This window comes from Hyla sarda, chromosome 3, assembly GCF_029499605.1.
Source record: "Hyla sarda isolate aHylSar1 chromosome 3, aHylSar1.hap1, whole genome shotgun sequence".
In the NCBI taxonomy this organism is placed as follows: Eukaryota; Metazoa; Chordata; class Amphibia; order Anura; family Hylidae; genus Hyla; species Hyla sarda.
In genome coordinates, this window is record NC_079191.1 from 112,139,810 (window position 1) to 112,162,349 (window position 22,540).

The 22,540-nt window shown below is 42.8% G+C and overlaps 1 protein-coding gene across 3 annotated transcripts in view; it reads left to right on the forward strand.

Annotated features, from left to right (window-relative positions):
• Window positions 1–11,835, forward strand: part of LOC130361627 (transmembrane 4 L6 family member 4-like) — a 33,350-nt gene extending 21,515 nt beyond the window's left edge. For 2 of the 3 annotated variants that reach the window (XM_056564860.1, XM_056564862.1), the window contains exons 2-5: window positions 4,042–4,131; window positions 5,880–6,028; window positions 7,473–7,692; window positions 11,057–11,835. In XM_056564860.1, coding sequence (XP_056420835.1) covers window positions 4,042–4,131; window positions 5,880–6,028; window positions 7,473–7,692; window positions 11,057–11,074 — 477 coding nt within the window. In that variant the 3' untranslated portion in view covers window positions 11,075–11,835. Of the gene's footprint in view, window positions 1–3,698; window positions 3,922–4,041; window positions 4,132–5,879; window positions 6,029–7,472; window positions 7,693–11,056 lie in introns of those variants that run through there. The other variant, XM_056564863.1, reaches the window with a different exon arrangement.
• The last annotated feature ends 10,705 nt before the right edge of the window (window positions 11,836–22,540 follow it).

Sequence of the window (22,540 nt, forward strand, 5' to 3'; positions counted from 1 at the left end):
ATGGTAAATTGTTTATCACCTCCCGCACCTCTTCCATTCCTACCTTCCTACCCAATTTTCCTTCCTATATATTGGTATTTTGTGAGGTCAATATAAGAAAAAAATCATCCAGTTCATTAATTAAATTAAAATTTTCTGATGTGTATAACCTCTTAAAAAAGTTAATAAATTGCTGCCTGATCTCCGTTGATTCATGCCTATCCGGGCATTTAGTTCTGTCTATATTTATTTTTTGTTTGTTATTTTTAATTATATGTGCTAATAATTTAGTGGGTTTTCCCCCAATACATATTGTTTCTGTCCCTGAAAGAAATTGGCATTCTGAGCTTTTTCAGCAATAAAGTCTGCCAACTCTTTCTGTACTTTGCTAAAGGGATAGTCCAGTGCTGAAAAACGTATCCCCTATCCTAAGGATATGAGATAAGGTTCCGATTTTGGGGGATATGACCGCTGTGCCCCCCCTTCCAATCTCCTGGATGGGGCCCAGGCTCGCTGGCCAGATAGCTGGTGTCGACCAACGCACGAAGTGGAAACAGAAACGCCCCCTCAATACTGCGCTGTGGCAGAGCCAGAGATTGCTTATCCCCTTAGGATAGGGGATAAGTTTTTCAGTACTGGATATCTCCTTTAAGATTTTCATGTGATATTTGGTGATCCGGCAGCATATTCGTCTTCCATTTTATTTACTTTGGCTCTCAGGTCATTTTCTTCCTGCCTGAATCCCCTTTTTTAAACACAGATTTCTTTCCACAGGACCCCTCTAATGTATGCTTTAAGGGTATCCCATACCACCTAGACCCTTGCAGTATTTATGTTCCTTTCCCAAAAGAAGACCACTTCGGCAGAAATACTTTCATCCTTGTCAATTACAGATAACCAAAAGGGATTAATTCTAGGGAAACCCCTATTTTTAGGGACCCCAGACTCAAACTGTAAACTCACAAACACTGGAGAGTGATCTGATAAAGATGTCGGTTCATAAACCATTTTCTTACATAGTGAGGTAGCGGCGTGATTCCCCAAGCACAAAGCAATCTGGGATGCCGTCTTGTGAGTTCCATTGTAACAGGAGTATGCTGTTCTATCACCATAGAGCATCCTCCAGACGTCCACCCATCCCATCTCCCCCGCGAGCGAGGCTAGCAAGGAAGGGTTCCTAGCAGCTGTACCCCTGCCATCAGACATCTTATCCCTTATTCTTTGGATTGGGGATACGATGTCTAGGGGCAAAATACCCCTTTAATGATTCCCTAAGTTGTCAAACTATAAACCCCCATATCTCAGGAATGGGATGGTGTATCAAGACACTGTAAAAAGTTGCATAATGAGGGCTCCGTGAGCTATAATTAATTACTTAATGATAATGCAATCTATTTTTTTTTTTTGGGGTAGACCACAGGTCCTCTTTAATTCATTAATTGTGTGGCCTTTTACTTTTCTTTTTGTTGGCTGCACATCCCCTGTTTACACGGGTAAATGTGTGATCAACCAATAAAGATTTAGAGGACTGTACAAGCACAGCAATCAGCTGACTAATGAGCAGTTGTTTGTTGTTCGTCAGCTGATCACTGGGTCTCTTACATGGGACAATATTTGTCCTGTTCGGCCAATAATCGCCCCATGTAAAAGGCCCTTTATAATGGTTTGGCCTATTTTGGTTCTTTTTTAATGGATAGAGTCATGTAGCAGACTATGCTATTCTGCTCTTCTAAGGGCAGCAATAAATATAAAATAAACAACACAAAGTGAAATTAGCCCAAGAATGTTTGGGTTCCTTTGTTTTTGTGTGGTGTCGGGGTGTGAGGTGCAGGGTAGATGCAGGGCAGATGTTATGGCCCATGGGGCAGATGGTATTAACCCCTTTGTGATGCCATGGTGTGGTTTAGCCTTAACCACCCAAAGGTAATACCGCTGATCCTGGGTTAGGCAGGGGCAATGAAGACACCAACACCAGATTAAGAATAACTGCAGCTTTACTGAGGAAAGACAGGTGATATAGTGTTTCAGTAAAGCAAAATATCCCAGGGAGGTGACCAGTGACACAGGGGGACCTCGCAGGCTTGATGGGGCTTGCAGTAGTTAGACAGACTTTAGTGCAGGCCACGGTGACTACAGATGGACTTGACTTGACAGAGAAAGTGTCTGACAATAAGATGATTTGACTTACTGATGAACGACTTGTGGCTGCAGGACTTTAGGCCTCCAATGCTCTCGACACAGACACTGGAACAACTTGACTGCACTGGACCTCAGCAGAAGTAGCAATGTGTCTAAGAGAGCAATTGCAGCCCCTTCCCTTGTTATATGGGGGGGCTGTGCAAGGAGCCCATTGGTCACTTGGGGGGTCATCTGATCACTGGAGCCCTCTGGGTAACAATCATGTGGTACAAACATTAAAGAAACAGTCCATTACATTAGGCAAACCTATATACATAATGGGGGTATGCCGTAGGGATCAACCGATATAGATTTTTTAGAGCCAATACTGATACCGATAACCTGTGAACTTTCAGGCCGATAACCGATATTTTGTGCATTTTAATTTTTGGGCATTTTAAAGCAGGGGTATGTACACTGAGGACAAGCAGTGCTCTGTACACCTAGGACAAGCAGGGCTCTGTACACCAAGGACAAGCAGGGATCTGTACACTGAGAACAAGCAGTGCTCTGTACACTGAGGACAAGCAGGGCTCTGTACACTGAGGACAAGCAGGGCTCTGTACACTGAGGACAAGCAGGGCTCTGTACACTGAGGACAAGCAGAGCTCTGTACACTGAGGACAAGCAGAGCTCTTTACACTGAGGGCAAGCAGGGCTCCGTGCAGTGAGGACAAGCAGGGCTCTGTGCACTAAGGACAAGCAGGGCTCTGTACACTGAGGACAAGCTGGGCTCTGCACACTGAGGACAAGCAGGACTCTGTACACTGAGGACAAGCAGGGCTCTGTACACTGAGGACAAGCAGGGCTCTGTACACTGAGGACAAGCAGGGCTCTGTACACTGAGGACAACTAGGGCTCTGTACACTGAGGACAAGCAGGGATCTGTACACTGAGAACAAGCAGTGCTCTGTACACTGAGGACAAGCAGGGCTCTGTACACTGAGGACAAGCAGGGCTCTGTACACTGAGGACAAGCAGGGCTCTGTACACTGAGGACAAGCAGAGCTCTGTACACTGAGGACAAGCAGAGCTCTTTACACTTAGGACAAGCAGGGCTCTGTACACTGAGGACAACTAGGGCTCTGTACATTGAGGACAATCAGGGCTCTGTGCACTGAGGACAAGCAGGGATCTGTACACTGAGAACAAGCAGTGCTCTGTACACTGAGGACAAGCAGGGCTCTGTACACTGAAGACAAGCAGGGCTCTGTACACTGAGGAAAAGCAGGGCCCTGTACACTGAAGACAAGCCGGGCTCTGTACACTGAGGACAAGCAGAGTTCTGTACCTGAGGACAAGTAGAGCCCTGTATGAGAGAGAGAGCAGGGCGGTGGGTGCACTGATCGGTGGCACAGTGAACTCTGACGTGGCACTGCTGCGCTTAGACGTGAGGTCACGTCACCCCCATGGTGATGTGACCTCACGTCTAAGCGCAGCAGCTCCACACTGGAGTTCAAAGCACCTCTCCCAGGCTGCCACTGTGGTTCTCTTGCAGGGCTGCCGTGGCTTTGTGAGAAATGCAAAAAATCAGCCAATAGCACCGTTCTCCAGGCTCGGGTGTCGCAGGCAAGACGCAAGGTTAGATGCCGATACCGATAACTAAAAAAATCGTGAATATCGGCCGATAATATCGGCCAATCCAATAATCGGTTGATCCCTAGAATGCCGCAGAGAAGCCCTGGGCGCATGCAGGGACTCTGCCTGACAGGGCAGGAGGACAGTATGGGGCCACATCATCCCGTACTGGGACATCACATTTGGGTAGGTAAAAAAATACATTTAGTTTGGCTGAATTATTCTCTGAATTATTTAAACTAAGATACACAGGAGGTCAGAATGCGTAATAATAAGGAACACATTTTTCTTCTTCTATTGATGTAGATGATTTTTCCAGCTCTAGTGTTTCTGGGAATGAAGAATAATGACTGCTGTGGATGCTGTGGCAATGAAAGCTGTGGGAAGAGATTTGCTGTAAGTGTTATCATTGATTTATGAAATATTGGTATGGGAAGCATGTAAATAAATGGAGAAATATTGAGATTCTATATATATTGTTTTTCTATGATTTTATTCAGCATTTTAATGTTAAATGCCATATTAATACTGCCTGGACTAAGCAATAAAAAACTATTAATCCACTGTTGTAATCCAACTTTCCTAGTCTTGACTTATTAAGCTATAATACAACATTAACCTTTATTCATAGCCATAAGATATTGCAGTAATAATGAAGATGTCTTCGATTTTCTTATGGGGATTTAAGGGAATTTTACAGTGTGACTGGGCATAATGGGAGCAGCCTGAGGATGCATTTGCTGACTCCAGTGAGTCATTTGCATAATATGAATGCACCATTAAAACTCTTATTAGGGTCCTGTAATATTTGCTTTTTTTATTTTTTCCTCATTAGTCTGTTCTTTATTACTGCAGAAGACTTGTTTACATATTTACTCTTATTATATCAGTATTCTTGTATTGATTACTGAGATGCCTTATGTCTTTCTTGATGGAACCATTATTTTTGTGGTTACACCCCCCCCCCTCCCCCTTCCCCTCCCTTTTTTTGGTTACTTTATTTCCCCCTTTTTTTTGTTCTTTTTGGAAAATCTTAATACAACTCTGAATAAGTAAAAACACTTATTAGAGTAGGGTCACCCATAGTGCATACACAGAGTATTTACGCTGCACAGTTTTCAATAAGCAGACACACAGGACGTCCCTGCTGCAGCCCTGTGTGTGCAGTAATGGTTGGATGCAGGCCCATGCTTCACAGTCATGTTGGTACGCTGCGACCACCCCCAAACCTTACTGCACACACAAGGCTGTGGCAGGGAAGCCCTGTGTGTCTGCACATAGGAAAATGTGCAAGCTATTTTCTGTTGGCCAGTGGATTTCTAACAGCGTGAAGTACACTGCATATGTGCTTTGTATGACCCCTATACATTAACAAGGGCAGGTTTTCTGTGGGCTTTCTACTGAAGCTCATGTGTAGCTATGAAATATGCTGCTGAAAAATCCACAATGGTAAAACCTACTCTGGAAATCCGCCAATGTAAATGTATCTTTAGTTAAAGGGGTACTCCAGTGGAAAACAAATTTTTTTAAACTGACTGGGGCCAGAAAGTTAAACAGATTTGTAAATTCTTAATCCTTCCAGTATTTTTCAGCTGCTGTATACTACAGAGGAAGTTATTTTCTGTCTGACCACAGTGCTCTCTGCTGACACCTCTGTCCATATCAGGAACTGTACAGAGTACAAGCAAATCCCCATAGCAAACCTATCCTGCTCTGGGCAGTTCCTCATATGCACAGAGGTGTCAGCAGAGAGCGCTGTGGTCAGACTGAAAAGAACTCCAGAAAGAAATACAACTTCCTGTGGAGCATACAGCAGCTGATATGTACTGTAAGAAATGCAATTTTTAAATAGAAGTAATTTACAAATCTGTATAACTTTGTGGCTCCAGTTGATTTAAAAAAAAAATTCCCTTCAGGGTACCCCTTTAATATATTTAGAAAAATTTTGGGTGAAGGGGTGGGGGGGGGGGGTTGGGGGATACAACTCTTTATTTTTAAATAAAAGTACGTGGTCTCTCTCCTGGTGATAGTTCCCCTTTAAGTTCAGAACCACACAAGGCCTACCCCATTATGGCTAGTCAATGACTCACTTAACATATTAGACGGATATTGTAAGTAATCTCTATTGTTGCTTTTTGTTGCAGATGTTTTCTTCCATCCTTTTTGCTGCTGTTGGATTTGTTGGAGCTGGATACAATTTTATTATTTCTGCAGTTGCTATAAATAAGGGGCCAATATGTTTTACAGGAAACACAAATGAAATTGATGGTTGGGAGTATGCTTTTAGTAATGGGTATGTGTATTCATTGCTTTTAAATTATTCTAAAAAAAAGAAAGAGAGACTAGTGATACTAGGAATTTATTTAGGCTGTTTTATTTGTAAATTTTCTAAACCAAAAATATGGCCATTAAATATTACCACTGGGTTACCTGTATGTAGTTTTGGGCAATAAAAATTAATAATATTAAAAAAAAAAACAAAAAAAAACAATTAGGTAGGGCAGTAAATGGCTAGTGGCATACTGGTAAATCTGCAGCAATGCATTAACATGCCTCCATAATGGAATGCCTCCTTTTTGCTGCATATTTACCAGTATTCCACTGGCCAATTACTGACTTATTGTTTTTTAAATATTATTAATTTTTATTGTTGTTTGGTACACTGGGGGGCATTCCATTATCCTTTGGTGCACCAATTGGCCCGCCGGCTACTATAAAACTCCTACTTATGAATATTCATTATTTGCAGTGACGTAACTAACAGCCTCAAGCGCAGAGTTGCTGTCAGTTACCTCCCTGCAAAGGATAATTGTTTATTAGTAGGTGTTTTACAGTAAGTGGTGAGTGGATAGGTGCACCTTAGGCTGGGTTCACAACATGGAAATTCCAGGCAGAATTTCCGTCTGAGATCTGGAGGGCTGACCTAGGACCATACAAACTGCATTGCCGTCCTCATAGACTGCATTGCATTTCTGAGCTGATCCGCTAAAAGAATGTTTATGTACACACATTCTTTTGGCGGATCTGCTTAGAAATGCAATGCAGTCTGCACGGTCCTAATGCCCCCTTATGATTCCGGCTGGAAATTCTGTGGGGTGAATCTGGCCTAAGAGTAATGGAACGCCCGCAGTGCACCAGACACACTAATTTGCATATTTATAAAACAAAATTTTACAGAACAATGACTCATTGTGAACAAAGTACAGTGCTCTGTTAGCCAATATCAGCAAGTTTGAATAGTCAAACTTGCATATAGTTTCCCTTTAACTCTTTACACTCCGTGGGCTAGGCATTCTGCACCTGGCTCGGAGTTTAGGACTAAATCTTAATTGTTCGAATCCAAAACAAATTTGATGGTAAAACATTGTGATATTAGTTTTGGGAATTTCGCTCACCACTATTAATAAGATGCTTTGCATTGTATTGTGTTGTTGTCCCAAGATTGAAAGTTATCACCTTTGCATGGGATTGTTGGTGGTCCGACTGCTGGGACCCCACGATCATGAAAACATAGTTCAATCTTTCCTTAGGTAAATGGGATATCCCATAGAGAGTAGATGGAACAGAGGCTGAGCATGTACTCTCCCCCCACCCCATTGACCTTGGGAACAAGATACTTCACTCACATTATCAGTGGATGTCCTAACAGTTGGACCACCACCAATCAGCAATCTATCACCTAACTAAAATGCAACTTTTATATGTAAATGTAAATAAATGATAATTTTTTTTTTTAGAGATTATTTAAAAAACCATACATTATGGAAGGAATGCAAAATATACAGCTTCAATGAAAAGGAATTTAACACTGAAGTTATTATCACCTGGAATTTGACCCTCTTCTCCATTCTCCTGATATTGGGCTTAGTGCAAGCTGTTCTCTGTGCAATTCAAGCCATCAATGGTCTCATTGGGACAATCTGTGGGGACTGCAAGTGCTGTGGATGCTGTGACAGTGTAAGTTTTTACCTGATAACCATTTCAACAGATATAAAGGACATGTCCAAAAATAAACATTTATACTTGAATGCAATATTGGGAGGCCTATTTTTGGCCACAAACATAGGACCATGCTTTTTGTCGTCAAACTCAAGCTTGTGGCCAGCTTGGTTCAGCTTGGGCCTCTTTCACATTGTCATCGGGTTCCGATATGTGGAGCTCTATTGACAATTCCATCAAGTTTAGCAGAGAAAAATATAGTGCATGCAATATTTTCCCCCCTCTTAAATCCGATAAACTACCAAATCTCCAACGGACTCCATTCAAGTGAATGGGATCCGTCGGGACCTGGTGGTGACCTGTTGTGAGCCAAACGGTCCAAGCACCGGATGGAGCACAACAGCAATGTGAATATAGCCTTATGTTTATGTAGAGAAGGGAAATTACAACTACACTAAGAACAAATGTGTATCTTTTATCTTCCAAGTTGTTTCAGTCGTGCAAGGTGTCCTTGGCTGCTATTGAAAACCAAATTTAGATTTCAACGAGGCCACATGTACATGAGCATATTGCAGCTCTGAACAACTTACATACATACATCCTAAATACAGGATCCTTACATGGCACCCATAGACATCTAGGGGGCTCTACTACACATCCACACCCTTCTGAGATGTTTTCCGGATAGGGTGTCAATATCATATTGGTGAGGATCTTACTCAATAATAGGGCAGAGCTTCCTTGCCAGCCACAGCTATTACAAAAAAAAAAAAAAATATATATATATATATATATATACTAGCTGAGTATCCGGCTTTGCCCGGTTTTTCCTTCCTAATCCTTGTTGGGGAGGAAAATAAACAAAGGAGGAAGCTTTTGACTTCATATCCCTTCCTCATATATTGTTGTCATATCCCGACCTCCTATCCCCTCATCATATCCCGACCTCCTATCCCGTCCTCCTTTCCCGTCCTCCTATCCCGTCCTCCTTTCCCATCCTCCTTTCCCGTTCTCATATCTCGACCTCCTTTCCTGTCCTCCTTTCCCGTCCTCCTTTTCCGTCCTCCTATCCCGTCCTCCTATCCCAACCTCCTATCCCGTCCTCCTATTCCGTCCTCCTATCCCGTCCTTCTATCTCGACCTCCTATTCCGTCCTCCTATCACGACCTCCTATCCCGTCCTCCTATCTTGACCTCCTATCCCGACCTCCTATCCCGACCTCCTATCCCGACCTCCTATCTCCAGCTCCTATCCCGACCTCCTATACAGTCCTCCTATCCCGTCCTCCTATCCCGACCTCATATCCCGACCTCCTATCCCGGTCCTCCTATCCCGGTCCTCCTATCCCGGTCCTCCTATTGCATCCTCCTATCCCGACCTCCTATGTTGACCTCCTATCCCGACCCGTAATATGTGTACCAGTTATTGAAATATCTCCAGCCGTATGGAAGTTATGTGGGAACATAAATTTCCCATTGATTTGCATGGGACTTTAAACAAAAACCCCGACCCTCACAAATGGGGGTAGTTAAGGGTTAAATTAACTATCCTATATTTTAAGTGGACATATAAGTAACATGTGACCAAGTATTATCGAAATATCTCCAGCTGTTTGGAAGTTATGCAGTAACATATATTTCCCATTGACTTGTATGGTACTTTAAACATATAATGAACATATGTGCCAAGTTTCATGTCAATATCTTGGCACATATAAGTAACATGTGACCATGTATTATCGAAATATCTCCAGCCGTTTGGAAGTTATGCAGTAACATATATTTCCCATTGACTTGTATGGTACTTTAAACATATAATTAACATATGTGCCAAGTTTCATGTCAATATCTTTAGCCGTTTGGACGTGATGCTGGAACATACACACATACATACACACACATATTGAGTTTTATATATATAGATATCACTGTGCCTCGTAAACATTGAAGAGGATGTGATGCTTAGAGCTGAGTGATAAGGGTTATCAGGAGTCACATACCAACCAATGAGATATTGATATCTAGTCCTAAAGATAGTATTATGTTAGCATATAGAAATTTTACTTGACTGATTCCATATGAATCCAAAAGAAAAGACATTGTGGCATGCTTGTATTACTGACATATTCTACCCTACGAACATTTATGATGCACATGCAGTGCCTTTATCTCAGTAGTACAACCTGAGTGTTTCTGTACAACTTTAGGGTAGGGTCACACGTAACGGATCTGTAGTATATTTTATGCGGCAGATCTGCCAATGACTTAACTTAGTGTGCCTCCTGCTGTGCTTGCTCGTAGCAGCAATCTGCCTCTGCAAGCAAACAGGACCTGCATGGATGCACAGTGTACTCAGACATTGCGGACTCTCTCAGCCTAGTTCAGGGAGCAGGGGGAGCGACCGCAATGTGTGAAAGTACACTGCATTTGCGCACTGGGAACTCACAGGTCTGCTTGTATTGGCGGGTTGATGCTACGAGCAGGCACAGCAGGAGGCACACTAGGGTCATCATCGGCGGATCCACAGTGTAAAATATGCTGTGGATCCATTGGCCCTGATTTACTATTGTACACCCAACATGTTTTGTCGGGTTGTGCAATGGAATGTGTCTCATTGCGCCAGAATTCTGTCTCTTTGCACCAGAAATGAGAAAAACCCATGACCCTACCCTTAATATGGCCATCCAGAGAAAAGGTCCTACCTGTTCTGTTCCCTGCAGTTCACTTCCGCTTCTCGGTTGTCTCAGAAGTATACCATCCTGAAAAGGGAGGGGGCTGGTACTTGTCCAGATTTTCATTTGTGAGCGAAACTATGCCCACACGCAATATCCAAAGCTGCTTGATGTTACCAATGTTGCGGTGACATGCATCTATTGGACATAGCGCAAAAGAGTGTACAGTCATATGTAAAAAATAGCATTTTTTTCATAGCTAAAAACACCAATTAAAGAAAACTGTCATTTTCTAGTTATAATTAAAAAAAATAAAAAAAAGCATGTAAACTATTTATAAGGCCATAAGAAACACAGAAAGTCATGTGTGTGTGTGCATATTTATTATTGAGTTTAACATATAAGATTCCTGCTCATATAGTGTATGTAATGTGACATTGCTCTATCCACTATACTGTAGTTCCATAGTACCCATGCAAAAATACCAGCCAATTAGCTTCAGTGGCAACTAAAAAGTCTAGAAAATGTACTCTATGTCCTGTCCCTTCGTTGGCTATATGCTGTGCAACCAGAAAACTTAAGTTTATTGGTTGCTTTTAACCAAAATGCATAGATAGCGGCTACTATTGTGGATAAAACAAACAAACAATGATTTTTCAGTTATTTTACAAGCAAATTTAATAAATAAATTTTATCTGTTCTTGTTTGCAGAATGATGGACCTGTTTAACTCCAGATGAGGTTTTTTTTTTATAGTCCAAGTACCGTCCAAAATAAAGACTACCCACAAAGAGGAAGATAAATGAAGAGTTCGGATTACTTTGACCATATCTTCTTTTGTAAAAAAAAAAAAAAAAAAAGTAAAAAACTATTAAAGCACAGTTGTATAATCAATTGTGTCAAATATACAGAAGAATATAGTAAGAGATGTTATATGACACTTGTCTATTTCTTTAAATCATGTGTAAAAGGGGTTGTCTTACATGTTGGGTGTTCAGCCAGCATGGAGATTAGCTGCTTCCAATCCAAGTCCACTTTTCTTTTACTCTCCATTAACAATGAGCCAAGAGCTATAGAAGGTGCATGGGAACCTATGGCGTGTCACCACATAGCACAGCAAATGTATAGGTACCATACAATACATTTTGTCGAATGGATTTATTTGGTCTGTATCTACTTTATGGTACAATGTAAAAACTAAATTTTTCCTTCATCTGTAGATATGTAACTGTTCATAGTTGTCAAAATTTTGGTATCAACCAAAAGAACAGTATGACCAACAATGTCATGTATAGCCAGCTGAACAATGACACTTTCCATTGACAATAGTTTTATATGCGAGGCCTTGGCTTAGATGGTGTGAATAATAGCTTGCTTTATAAAAACAATATTTACTAATTATATTAATCACCTCTACTGGTGCCTTTTGGTGTTGACAAATAATGTGACTATTAATTTAAAGGGGTATTCCAGGCAAAACCTTTTTTTATATATATCAACTGGCTCCGGAAAGTTAAACAGATTTGTAAATTACTTCTATTAAAAAATCTTAATCCTTCCAATAGTTATTAGCTTCTGAAGTTTTCTGTCTAACTGCTCAATGATGATGTCACGTCCCAGGAGCTGTGCATGATGGGAGAATATCACCATAGGAACTGCACAGCTCCCGGGACATGAGTCATCAGAGAGCAGTTAGACAGAAAACATCAGAACTTCAGAAGCTAATAACTATTGGAAGGATTAAGATTTTTTAATAGAAGTCATTTACAAATCTGTTTAACTTTCCGGAGCCAGTTGATATATAAAAAAAAGTTTTGGCCTGGAATACCCCTTTAAATGTCACCTACATCACTGTACCTGGTAGTCAAGTTGTTTGAATGTGGAGCCCAATTTTTTTAACCATAAAAATGCATTTACAGGGAGGTTATATTTTATTTTTTTATTATACTTCAACACTACATTTGTACATGGATGTCCAAGTATGTATTGAGTGGAAAAATTCTTGAAAAAGGACTAATATCTACCAAAATAGGTCTCTCGAGGTAAACATTTATGTTTTCAAAGCCAAGTAGCCGAACTAGTACAGTTGTCTGCACTTTACATTAAAGAGATGATGCATCAATAAATGTTCCTTTTTATTAGAAAACAATCAGTAATGTGAGTAATGTGGCAAAAATAAACTGAAATGCTGAAAAGACCAGTATAGCCCTTGAGCATCATCGGCGCTCTCATAGAAACGAATGTAGGGCGTGCCATCTACCAGTAGATGACATGCGCTCCTCACAGAGAGAGCTGTGGTCCCTTCCCGGAGATCCCAGCAGACCCCCCCCCCCCCCCCCGATCAGCAATTTATCCCATATCCCTTCTCCTTTAAAGAGGACCTATGGTTACTCACCCAGTGCTGAATACATGTCCCTGGACAGGAAATATTCTTGCCCCCATTATAGTCACCGCACCAATTAAACACAGGCAAACACATCACATATTTTATTCAGATGTATGCCCCATTCATCAGAGCGGCTACAATGCTATAAAAGTTATGTGATCAGCTAATCAGCCCCCTAAGCTATCTAATGAATACACTGACATGTTTTTTAAAAGGGACCAAAGGTCCTCTTTAAGGGTCCCATGTAATGCATTTGCAGCATAATTGACACTGCAGATGCGCTGACAACCATCCCTAGAGTCAGCCTCCTGCTGTGCCCGTGTGATATATATTGTCTGCTCGTAGCAGCAATCTTCCGCTACGAGCAGACACACAGGAATCTGTGAGTTGTGCGCGCATGCACAGTTTACTTACTGACATCGCAGCCGCTCTCGGCCGAGCTCAGGTCCCAGGGAGTGGCGACATGTCTGTGAGTAAACTGCCCATGCATGCGAGACCCGCAGATCCCTGCAGATTGCTGCTACGTGTGATCCAACCCAAAGGGTGTATTCATGCGTACAGTACCCTGTGCATATTTGGTGTGCAGGATTTAAAGCTGCAGTTTTGAAGTTGTGTTCAGTAATTTAGTTTACATTAAAATCTGCATCATAAAATGTGCAGCTTCAAATGCTACACATCAAATATGTGCAGGATATTATGAGTGCAAATAGATTCTAAAATAGTAAACCTTCCTTTCAAAGAAAAAAATATATAAAATACTGGGAAAGTGTTTATTTTTGTAGTGTACATGTGTGCTGACTTCACAACATGATAAAACATCCCATATCATGTCATAAATGGCAAAGTTTACATATAGCAAAGGGTACTGCTCCCTCCCATATTCCGGTATGTGGCAGATTACTCTAATGTTCGGTATTCAATCAGAGAGGGTATCAGTGCAAAGCAAAAGAAGATGTTCAAAGTTTGCCAGCTGCTTCCCCTGTCCCCTCTTCTGGCTCCCTTCTGTCCGCTGCTAAGTCTTGCTGTCCTGCAAACAGTGTGGAAAAGGCATTACCTAATTGACAAACGTGGTCTTGGTTTAACCCCTTGGAGACGGAACCCATTATGACCCTAAGGACGGGAGTGTTTTTTTTCAAATCTGACCTCTATCACTTTATGCATGAATAATTCTATTTTATGTTAGTGGTAAATTTTCGTCGATACTTGCATCATTTCTTGGTGAAAATTTCCAAAATGTCAGGAAAAATTTGAAAATTTTGCATTTTTCTAACTTTGCAGCTCTCTGTTTGAAAGGAAAAGGGGCATGTCAAATAAATTACATATTGATTCACATATACAATATTTCTACTTTATGTTTGCATCATAAAGTTGACATGTTTTTTCTTTTTGAAGACATCAGAGGGCTTCAAAGTATAGCTGCAATTTTCCAATTTTTCACAAAAATTTCAAAATCTGAATTTTTCAGGGACCAGTTAAGTTTAGAAGGGAATTTGAGGGTTTTTATGTTGGAAATCCCCTATGATGGACCGCATTATGAAAACTGAACCCCTCAAAGTATTCAAAATGACATTCAAAAAGTTTGTTAACCCTTTAGGTGTTTCACAGGAATAGCAGCAAAATGGAGGAGAAAAATCTAAATCTAAATTTTTTACACTAACGTGTTATTGTAGCCCTATTGTTTTCATTTTTACAAGGGTAAAAAGGCCTCAAAAACTTGTAATTCATTTTCTCTCGAGTAAGGAAATACCTCAAATGTGGATGTAAAGTGCTCTGTTGGTGCACTAGAGGGCTCAGAAGGGAAGGAGCGACAATGGGATTTTGGGGATTTTGCTGAAATGGTTTTTGGGGGGCATGTCGCATTTAGGAAGCCCCCATGATGTCAGAACAGTAAAAAAAAAAAAAAAACACACAGTAGTTTCAGGTGCTGCACATCTCGTATATTCACAGCATAGACAATTGCCTTCAGATGACCCCAAAGATAAAAGTCTAAGGGGAGGGCACATGAGATTAATTATAAAATTCTCACGCGCTGGTACAGAGTCCCCGCTCTACTTGCTTCAGTCTACCTGGGCTCCTCAGACATATGCTGGCGTTGCTCGTCTTCTCGAGGTACAATGCTACACATTTGGCTGACTTGCCCCTCGCTGTCTGTTTTCTGGTCTAAGATACTGGATACCATTGCTCTTATCACTCCGCCTGCCACTCACGCCAGAGGTTGTCCTCCTCTCCCTCCTGCCCCCTACCTTGTCTGGAGGCTCTTCACGTTTGATTTTCTTCTTATTGCTAGCAGCTAGAGATGTAATCCCCAGATTGTGGAAGTCCTCCTCCCCTCCCTCTATCTCGTCCTGGCTTCAGAAAGTGACACGACTACACAGGATGGAGAAACTGTCAGCCGACATGCCACGCCGTATAACAAAATTACACTGCAACCTGGTTTCCGTGGAGTTCTTTTGTATCCTCCAGGGAATTTGAAACTATCCACGCCGCCCCTGATCTGACCCCTGCACATCCTCCCCAAGCTGTGTACAACCCCGCTTTGGCCTTCTGGACCCCCTTATTGCCCTTGCCTCACTCACATGCTATCGATGTCTGGCTTCGCCTGGGTGTTGTGGGAGTCCGGACCTTTGCCGTCTGCTGTGGTGAGTACCCTGTCTTGGAACTATCTTCCTGGCTTTCTTACCCTCTAATTATACTTCCCCTTCTCTTTCCCTCCATCTCTCTCTTTCTTCTCTAGTGTCTCTCCTTACCCCCGCCTTGCCCCCTTTAACCTTTCTTTCCACCCTGACCTCTCATTCTCACTCTTAGTTGCTTATAAGCTGATATCTGATTTGTTCTTTGTTATTGGTTATCAGAGGATGCACCAGGACCGCGACCACGGATAGTTATATTGCTATTTCCCTTATGGACGTCCTCCTTTTATTATACTGATAGTATTTCTATTTTGATTGCCTACGGACACACACTTGTTTCCCTCTCACTGCATACCAGAGTTGCTATGTGAGACTTCTGAGTCTTTTGCCTGCTGACAATACCTCTGGCCCTACCAACCCATTCATGTAGCATTATTGCCCCAGATGTCACCATATGTTCTGTCCAACATTATCGGTTTGTAAACTGAATGTGTCCCATGATCATACTGTTTATGCACAACCTGTTTGTGCTTGATTCCGTTACTTGTATTTGAATGTGCTTGTTTTTCTTTTATTTAGCAAAAATAAATAAAATTTAATTTGAAAAAAAAAGGGGGGGCAGTTTTACTTTTTGTTTTGTGCCAGTGTAGTGTTGTGTAGTGTTTTTAGGGTACATTCACAGTGAATTTTCCGCTGGGAGTTTGAACTGCGGCGGAAAATTGGACGCAGCTCAAACTTGTAGAAGGAAACCCACTGTAAACCCGCCCGTGTGAATGTACCCTTTACATTCACATGGGGGGGGGGGGGGGACATCCCAAACCTTCAGCTGTTGCAAAACTACAACTCCCAGAATGCACAAAGACAGACCGTACATGCAGGGAGTTGTAGTTTTGCAACAACTGTAGGCCCGCTGGGGAACCACTGAGTTAGGAAACAGTCTCTAGCTCAGTGATTCCAACCCGTGTGCCTCCATCTGTTGCAAAAATACAACTCCCAGCATGTACAGTCTGTCAGTGCATTCTGGGAGTTGTAATTTTGCAACAGCTGGAGGCACACGGGTTGGAATTACTGAGTTAGGAAACAGACTCTAACTCAGTGTTTCTCAACCAATGTGCCTACAGCTGTTGCAAAACTACAATTCCCAGCATGCCCAGACAGTCAGGGATGCTGGGCGGTGTAGTTCTGCAATATCTGGCCCTTCAGATGTTGCAGAACTACAACTCCCAGCATGCCTGGACAGTCTGGGCATGCTAGGAGTTGTAGTTATACAACAACTGGGGAAGAACAGTTTGGAGACTGCTAAGTAGTGTAGCCCTCCAGATGTTGTAAAACTGTAGCCCTCCAGATGTTGTAAAACTACAACTCCAAGCATGCCCAGACTGTCCAGGCATGCTGGTGTGGTAGCCCTTGGGGGGTATATGGTGGAGGTGGTATGCTATCGGTATATAAACCTTATCTCGACCTCCTATCTCGACCTCCTATCCCGACCTCCTATCCCGACCTCCTATCTCGTCCTCCTATCCCGACCTCCTATCCCATCCTCCTATCCCGACCTCCTATCCCGACCTCCTATCCCGACCTCCTATCCCGTCCTCCTATCTCGACCTCCTATTCCGTCCTCCTATCCAGACCTCCTATCCAGACCTCCTATCCCAACCTCCTTTTCTGACCTCCTATCTCATCCTCCTTTCCCGTCCTCATATCTCGACCTCCTATCCAATCCTCCTATCTTGACCTCCTATCTTGACCTCCTATCCCGACCTCCTATCCCGACCTCCTATCCCGACCTCCTATCCCATCCTCCTATCTCGACCTCCTATCCCGACCTCCTTTCCCGTCCTCATATCTCGACCTCCTATCTCGACCTCCTATCCCGTCCTCCTATCTCGACCTCCTATCCCGTCCTCCTATCCCGTCCTCCTATCCCGACCTCCTACCTGACCTCCTATCCCGACCTCATATCTCGTCCTCATATCCCGTCCTCCTATCCTGTCCTCCTATCCCGACCTCATATCCAGTCCTCATATTCGGTCCTCCTATCTCGACCTCCTATCCCGACCTCCTATCCCATCCTCCAATCTCGGTCTGCTATCTCGAGCTCCTATCTCGACCTCCTATCCCAACCTCCTATCCCGACCTCCTTTCCCATCCTGCTTTCCCGTCCTCCTTTCCCATCCTCATATCTCGACCTCCTATCTCGACCTCCTATCCCGACCTCCTATCCCGTCCTCCAATCTCGGTCTCCTATCTCGAGCTCCTATCTCGACCACCTATCCTGTCCTCCTATCCCATCCTGCTTTCCCGTCCTCCTTTCCCGTCCTCCTATCTCAACCTCATATCTCGACCTCCTATCTCAACCTCCTATCCCGTCCTCCTATCCCGACCTCCTTTCCCGTCCTCATATCTCGACCTCCTATCCCGACCTCCTGTCTCGACCTCCTATCCAGACCTCATATCCCGTCCTCATATCCCTTCCTTTTATCCCGACCTCCTACCCGACCTCCTATCCCAACCTCATATCTCGTCCTCATATCCCGTCCTCCTATTCTGACCTCCTATCCCAACCTCCCATCCCGTCCTCATATCCTGACCCGTAATATGTGTACCAGGTATTGAAATATCTCCAGCCGTATGGAAGTAATTTGGGAACATACATTTCCCATTGATTTGCATGGGACTTTAAACAAAAACCCCCACCCTCACAAATGTGGGTAGTTAAATGGGCACTGTCACCAACTTTATATTTTGATATGTTGTAGTACTTATGTACTACAACATATCTCTAATATACTTTTATTATTATTTTTTTTTCATTAAAAAGGTTTAATTTACATTTAAAAACCGGCCACTGAAAAAGGACTGATTTTGGAGTGGCTGCACTCGCTCCCTGCCAGTCAATCAGACAGGCGGGAGCGAGCGTATTGGCTCCCCGGCCACTTGCTGGGAGGCCACTCCTCCTGCACGTCACTGCCGCCGCCTCGTTGCCGCTGCTGTCCCTGCACGCCCGCTGCCGGACTCTGCAGTAACTGCAAGTGTAATGAGGGAATGGGGTATGCGGGGCAGGGGGGGGGAGGAGGGAATGGGCCAGTGTCGTAGCGGGGGGGGGGGGGGGGGGAACAGGCTAGCAAAAAAAAAAATAGGATGGTGGGAGCTACCCTTTAAGGGTTAAGTTAACTATCCTATATTTTAAGTGGACATATAAGTAACATGTGACCAAGTATTATCGAAATATCTCCAGCCGTTTGGAAGTTATGCAGTAACATATATTTCCCATTGACTTGTATGGGACTTTAAACATATACCCCGCCCCTGGCAATTGGGGGTGAGTAAGGGTTAAATCACCTATCCTATGTTTGTTGTTGACATATAAGTAACATGTGAGCCAAGTTTCATGTTAATATCTCCAGCCGTTTGGAAGTTATGCAGTAACATATTTTCCATAGACTTGTATAGGACTTTAAACATAAACCCCGCCCCTGGCAATTGGGGGTGAGTAAGGGTTAAATCACCTATCCTATGTTTGTTGTTGACATATAAGTAACATGTGTGGCAAGTTTCATGTTAATATCTTTAGCCATTTGGAAGTTTTTGTGGAACATACATACACACATACACGTTGAGTTTTATATATATATACATATATATATATATCACACAGGAAAAAACGTGCCGGACGTTTTTTCCTGTGTGATTTCTACTAAGCCGGGAGCGGTACCGATGTCCGTAGCACGAGATAGTGCAGCAAACGCGAGAGTGGTGAGCAGCCTGACTTCATCTGCATCTAACATATATATATATATATATATATATATATATATATATATATATATATATATATATAGATAGATATATGCCACTGGTCTTCATTATATCTCTCTCTCTCTGATCTTTCCATTATTATTTAGGAAAAACTATTGCAAGGAGTCAGACATATGATATGGATGGCTCATCCAAAGGATAGATAATCAATAGAAAGGTCCTGGAATATCCCTATAAAGGGTTTTTCTATAAAAAAAAAACACTTATCACATTGGATAAGTGATAAATGTTGTTCACTTCTTCATTGAAACTCCTCAAGAATGAGGGGCTCAGATCCCCCTTTCTAATTATAGTGTATTTTAAGGGCTCTAATATTCCCCACAACTGGAAGTTATTGATGATAACAAATAATGTGCACCAGGAGGTTTAAAAGTGAAAAGAAGGCCAAAACAACACAAACTATAGTGAATAATTCTTACTCCCAAATCCCCCCCCCCCCAAAAAAAAAAAAACCTTTAAAGAATCACTGCCGTTAGAAAAAACTTTCGATATGTTGTCCATACATGTTAAAAGTTTTGATAGATCTGGGTTTCACTTCTGAGACCCGATGTGATCACTTGTTATAAGCTGCCCACTCTCCAGTGGTCAATACCTTAATCAATCAAACCTGATTTGAAGGCCAGATAAAGAGTTGAGCTCACTGCTTGCTTCCCTGGCTTATAACTAGCGATCACAGATGGTCTCAGGAGTGAGACCTGGTGCACCACTTCGTGCAGGGGTTGACTTGCCCCCTTCCCCGGGAGAGCCGGGGTGCTGTGCACGAAAAAAGGGGGGGGGGGGTTGGACTCCCCGCAATCTAAAATGTATCTCCTAACCTTTGGATAGTGGATACGTTTTTAAGTATAATACTTCTCCTTTAAACGACAGGTATTTTTGAGTCAAATTATTTAGTCATGATTTGTGTTTTTGTTTTCTTTTTTGTAAAGACAAAATGGCATTGCATAATTAACTACCGTATTTATCGGCGTATAACACGCACTTTTAAAACTTAAATTTAAGACAAATAGTCTGCCTGCGTGTTATACGCCGATAAGTCTTCTGGTCACTGATTTAAAGCGGCTGCAGCAGCGGTTTCTTATTAAGTATTAACAGCACGGCCGCGGCCACTTTAAATCAGTGACCAGCGGCGTCTCCTCCCCGCTCTGGAAAACTGTCACTTGTACAGTACCTGTGGATAGTGCGGGAGACGCTAATTAAAATGAGCCCTACCATGTCCGGATCTGCCTGGCCTTTTAATCAGCATCTCCCGCACTATCCACTGAGTTTTACTTTTAATTTTCCGTACCTCCCCCCTCCCTCATCATTCCCCCTTTTCCCCTGCTTTTCATAGTTTTGTTATTTTCCTTACCTGGCTGCGCTTCGGCAGGTCAGGTCAGGCGGCGGGTCTTGCGGGGTCAGTGAAGAAGCCGGGAGAGGACGTCACTCATCTGCTTCCCTGACCCCGCAGCCCGCAAGACCCGCCGCCTGACCTGACCTGCCAAAGTGCAGACAAGTAAGGAAAAGGGAAGAGTGGTCTTCAACCTGCGGACCTCCAGATGTTGCAAAACTACAACTCCCAGCATGCCCGGACAGCAGTTGGCTGTCCGGGCATTCTGGGAGTTGTAGTTTTGCAACATCTGGAGGTCCGCAGGTTGAAGACCACTGTAGGAGGAACATGATGGGGGGATGATGAGACAGGGAAATGATGAGGGGGGGAGGGGAATGATGGGGGACATGATGAGACAGGGTGGGGGGATGATGAGGGGGAATGATGGGGGACATGATGAGACAGGGGGAAATGATGAGGGGGGAATGATGAGACAGGGTGGGGGATGATGAGACAGAGGGAAATGATGGGGGGGGGGGGGCATGATGAGACAGGGTGGGGGGATGATGAGACAAGGTGGAGGATGATGAGACAGGGGGAAATGATGAGGGGGGGAATGATGGGGGCATGATGACAGGGTGGGGGATGATGAGACAGGGAAATGATGAGGGGGAATGATGGGGGGACATGATGAGACAGGGTGTGGGGATGATGAGGGGGGAATGATGGGGAAATGATGAGACAGGGTGTGGGGATGATGAGGGGGAATGATGGGGGACATGATGAGACAGGGTGGGGGATGATGAGACAGGGTGGGGGATGATGAGACAGGGGGAAATGATGGTGGGGAGGCACTAAATGCCTAATGTCTGTATGGCTAGTGGTGGTCTATGACAGGGGGAAATGATGAGACATGGGGGGATGATGAGACATGGGGGGTGGCGATGAGAGGGGTAAATGTGGCACAGGGACTGATAAAAGGGAAGGAATGATGTGGCACTGGAGGGGACAGGACCAAACTGAGGTGCAGAAGAAAACGAAGTTGGGGGGAGGATGTGGCATTTAGTCCAAGTCATTTATTTTACATTTTATTTTTTTATTCTTAAATGTCCCTGTTAAAATGGGGGTGCGTGTTATACGCCAGTGTGTGTTATAAATACGGTATTTAATAACTTTCAGTTTGTGAAAGGTGCAGAAGTATTTTTATGGTGCTATGCCTTTGCTTTATCACTCGTTGACATATATCAAAGCATATGATACTTACGTGTTTCAATAAGCCATATGATAATTGCAACAAGATCAATAATAGCGAGGAAGTGGAAAAAGGTAGATCCGTCCGTGATAACTGAAGTCATCGATGCAGTATCTACTACCTATCTTGATGAGCAGATTTTTGCCTCGCAAAACAGAAGGTGTGAGAAATGCTTACAAAATTGAACCAATTGGAGACTAAATTTTCCTACAACGAACGCACGGTAATCCCTCACATTGAGGGTATCGCTCAGGGTAATCTCCTAATAAAGTTTGTCTTAGAAAGATATCTCTTTCCGATGAAGTGAAACACCAATCCAACTTGCTCTCCCTTATGTTTTAAGGTGTGATGTTCTAAACATACTGTGTGCACTGTGATATTATGATATATGAGCTAACCATAAATCAATTAGTTTTTTAAGATACTTTGTACAATGTGAAGTCGCAGAAAGGAAAGCAGAACAGAAACTGAGAGGCAAGGAGGACTACCACATTTCTTTAATATCCGGTGTTTAAACTATTAACTATACCTAAACACAATATATCCTAACTTACTGTTGATTAATAATGAATCAATCTGAACTTACTAAGATTACTATGCAATCAAATATCTGCTAAATAAATTACATGTTACAATCAACTTCCCAATTCTGTTACAATATGTAATTGTAATCCTGATGAAAAATTACATTGGAGATTGTATAGATAAGTAACTACTAATATCTAATCTTATATATGATAAAAATTTTCACCAAAAGTGTGTCTCAAGGCACTCAATTAATCTTTTATTCAAATAGATGCAAT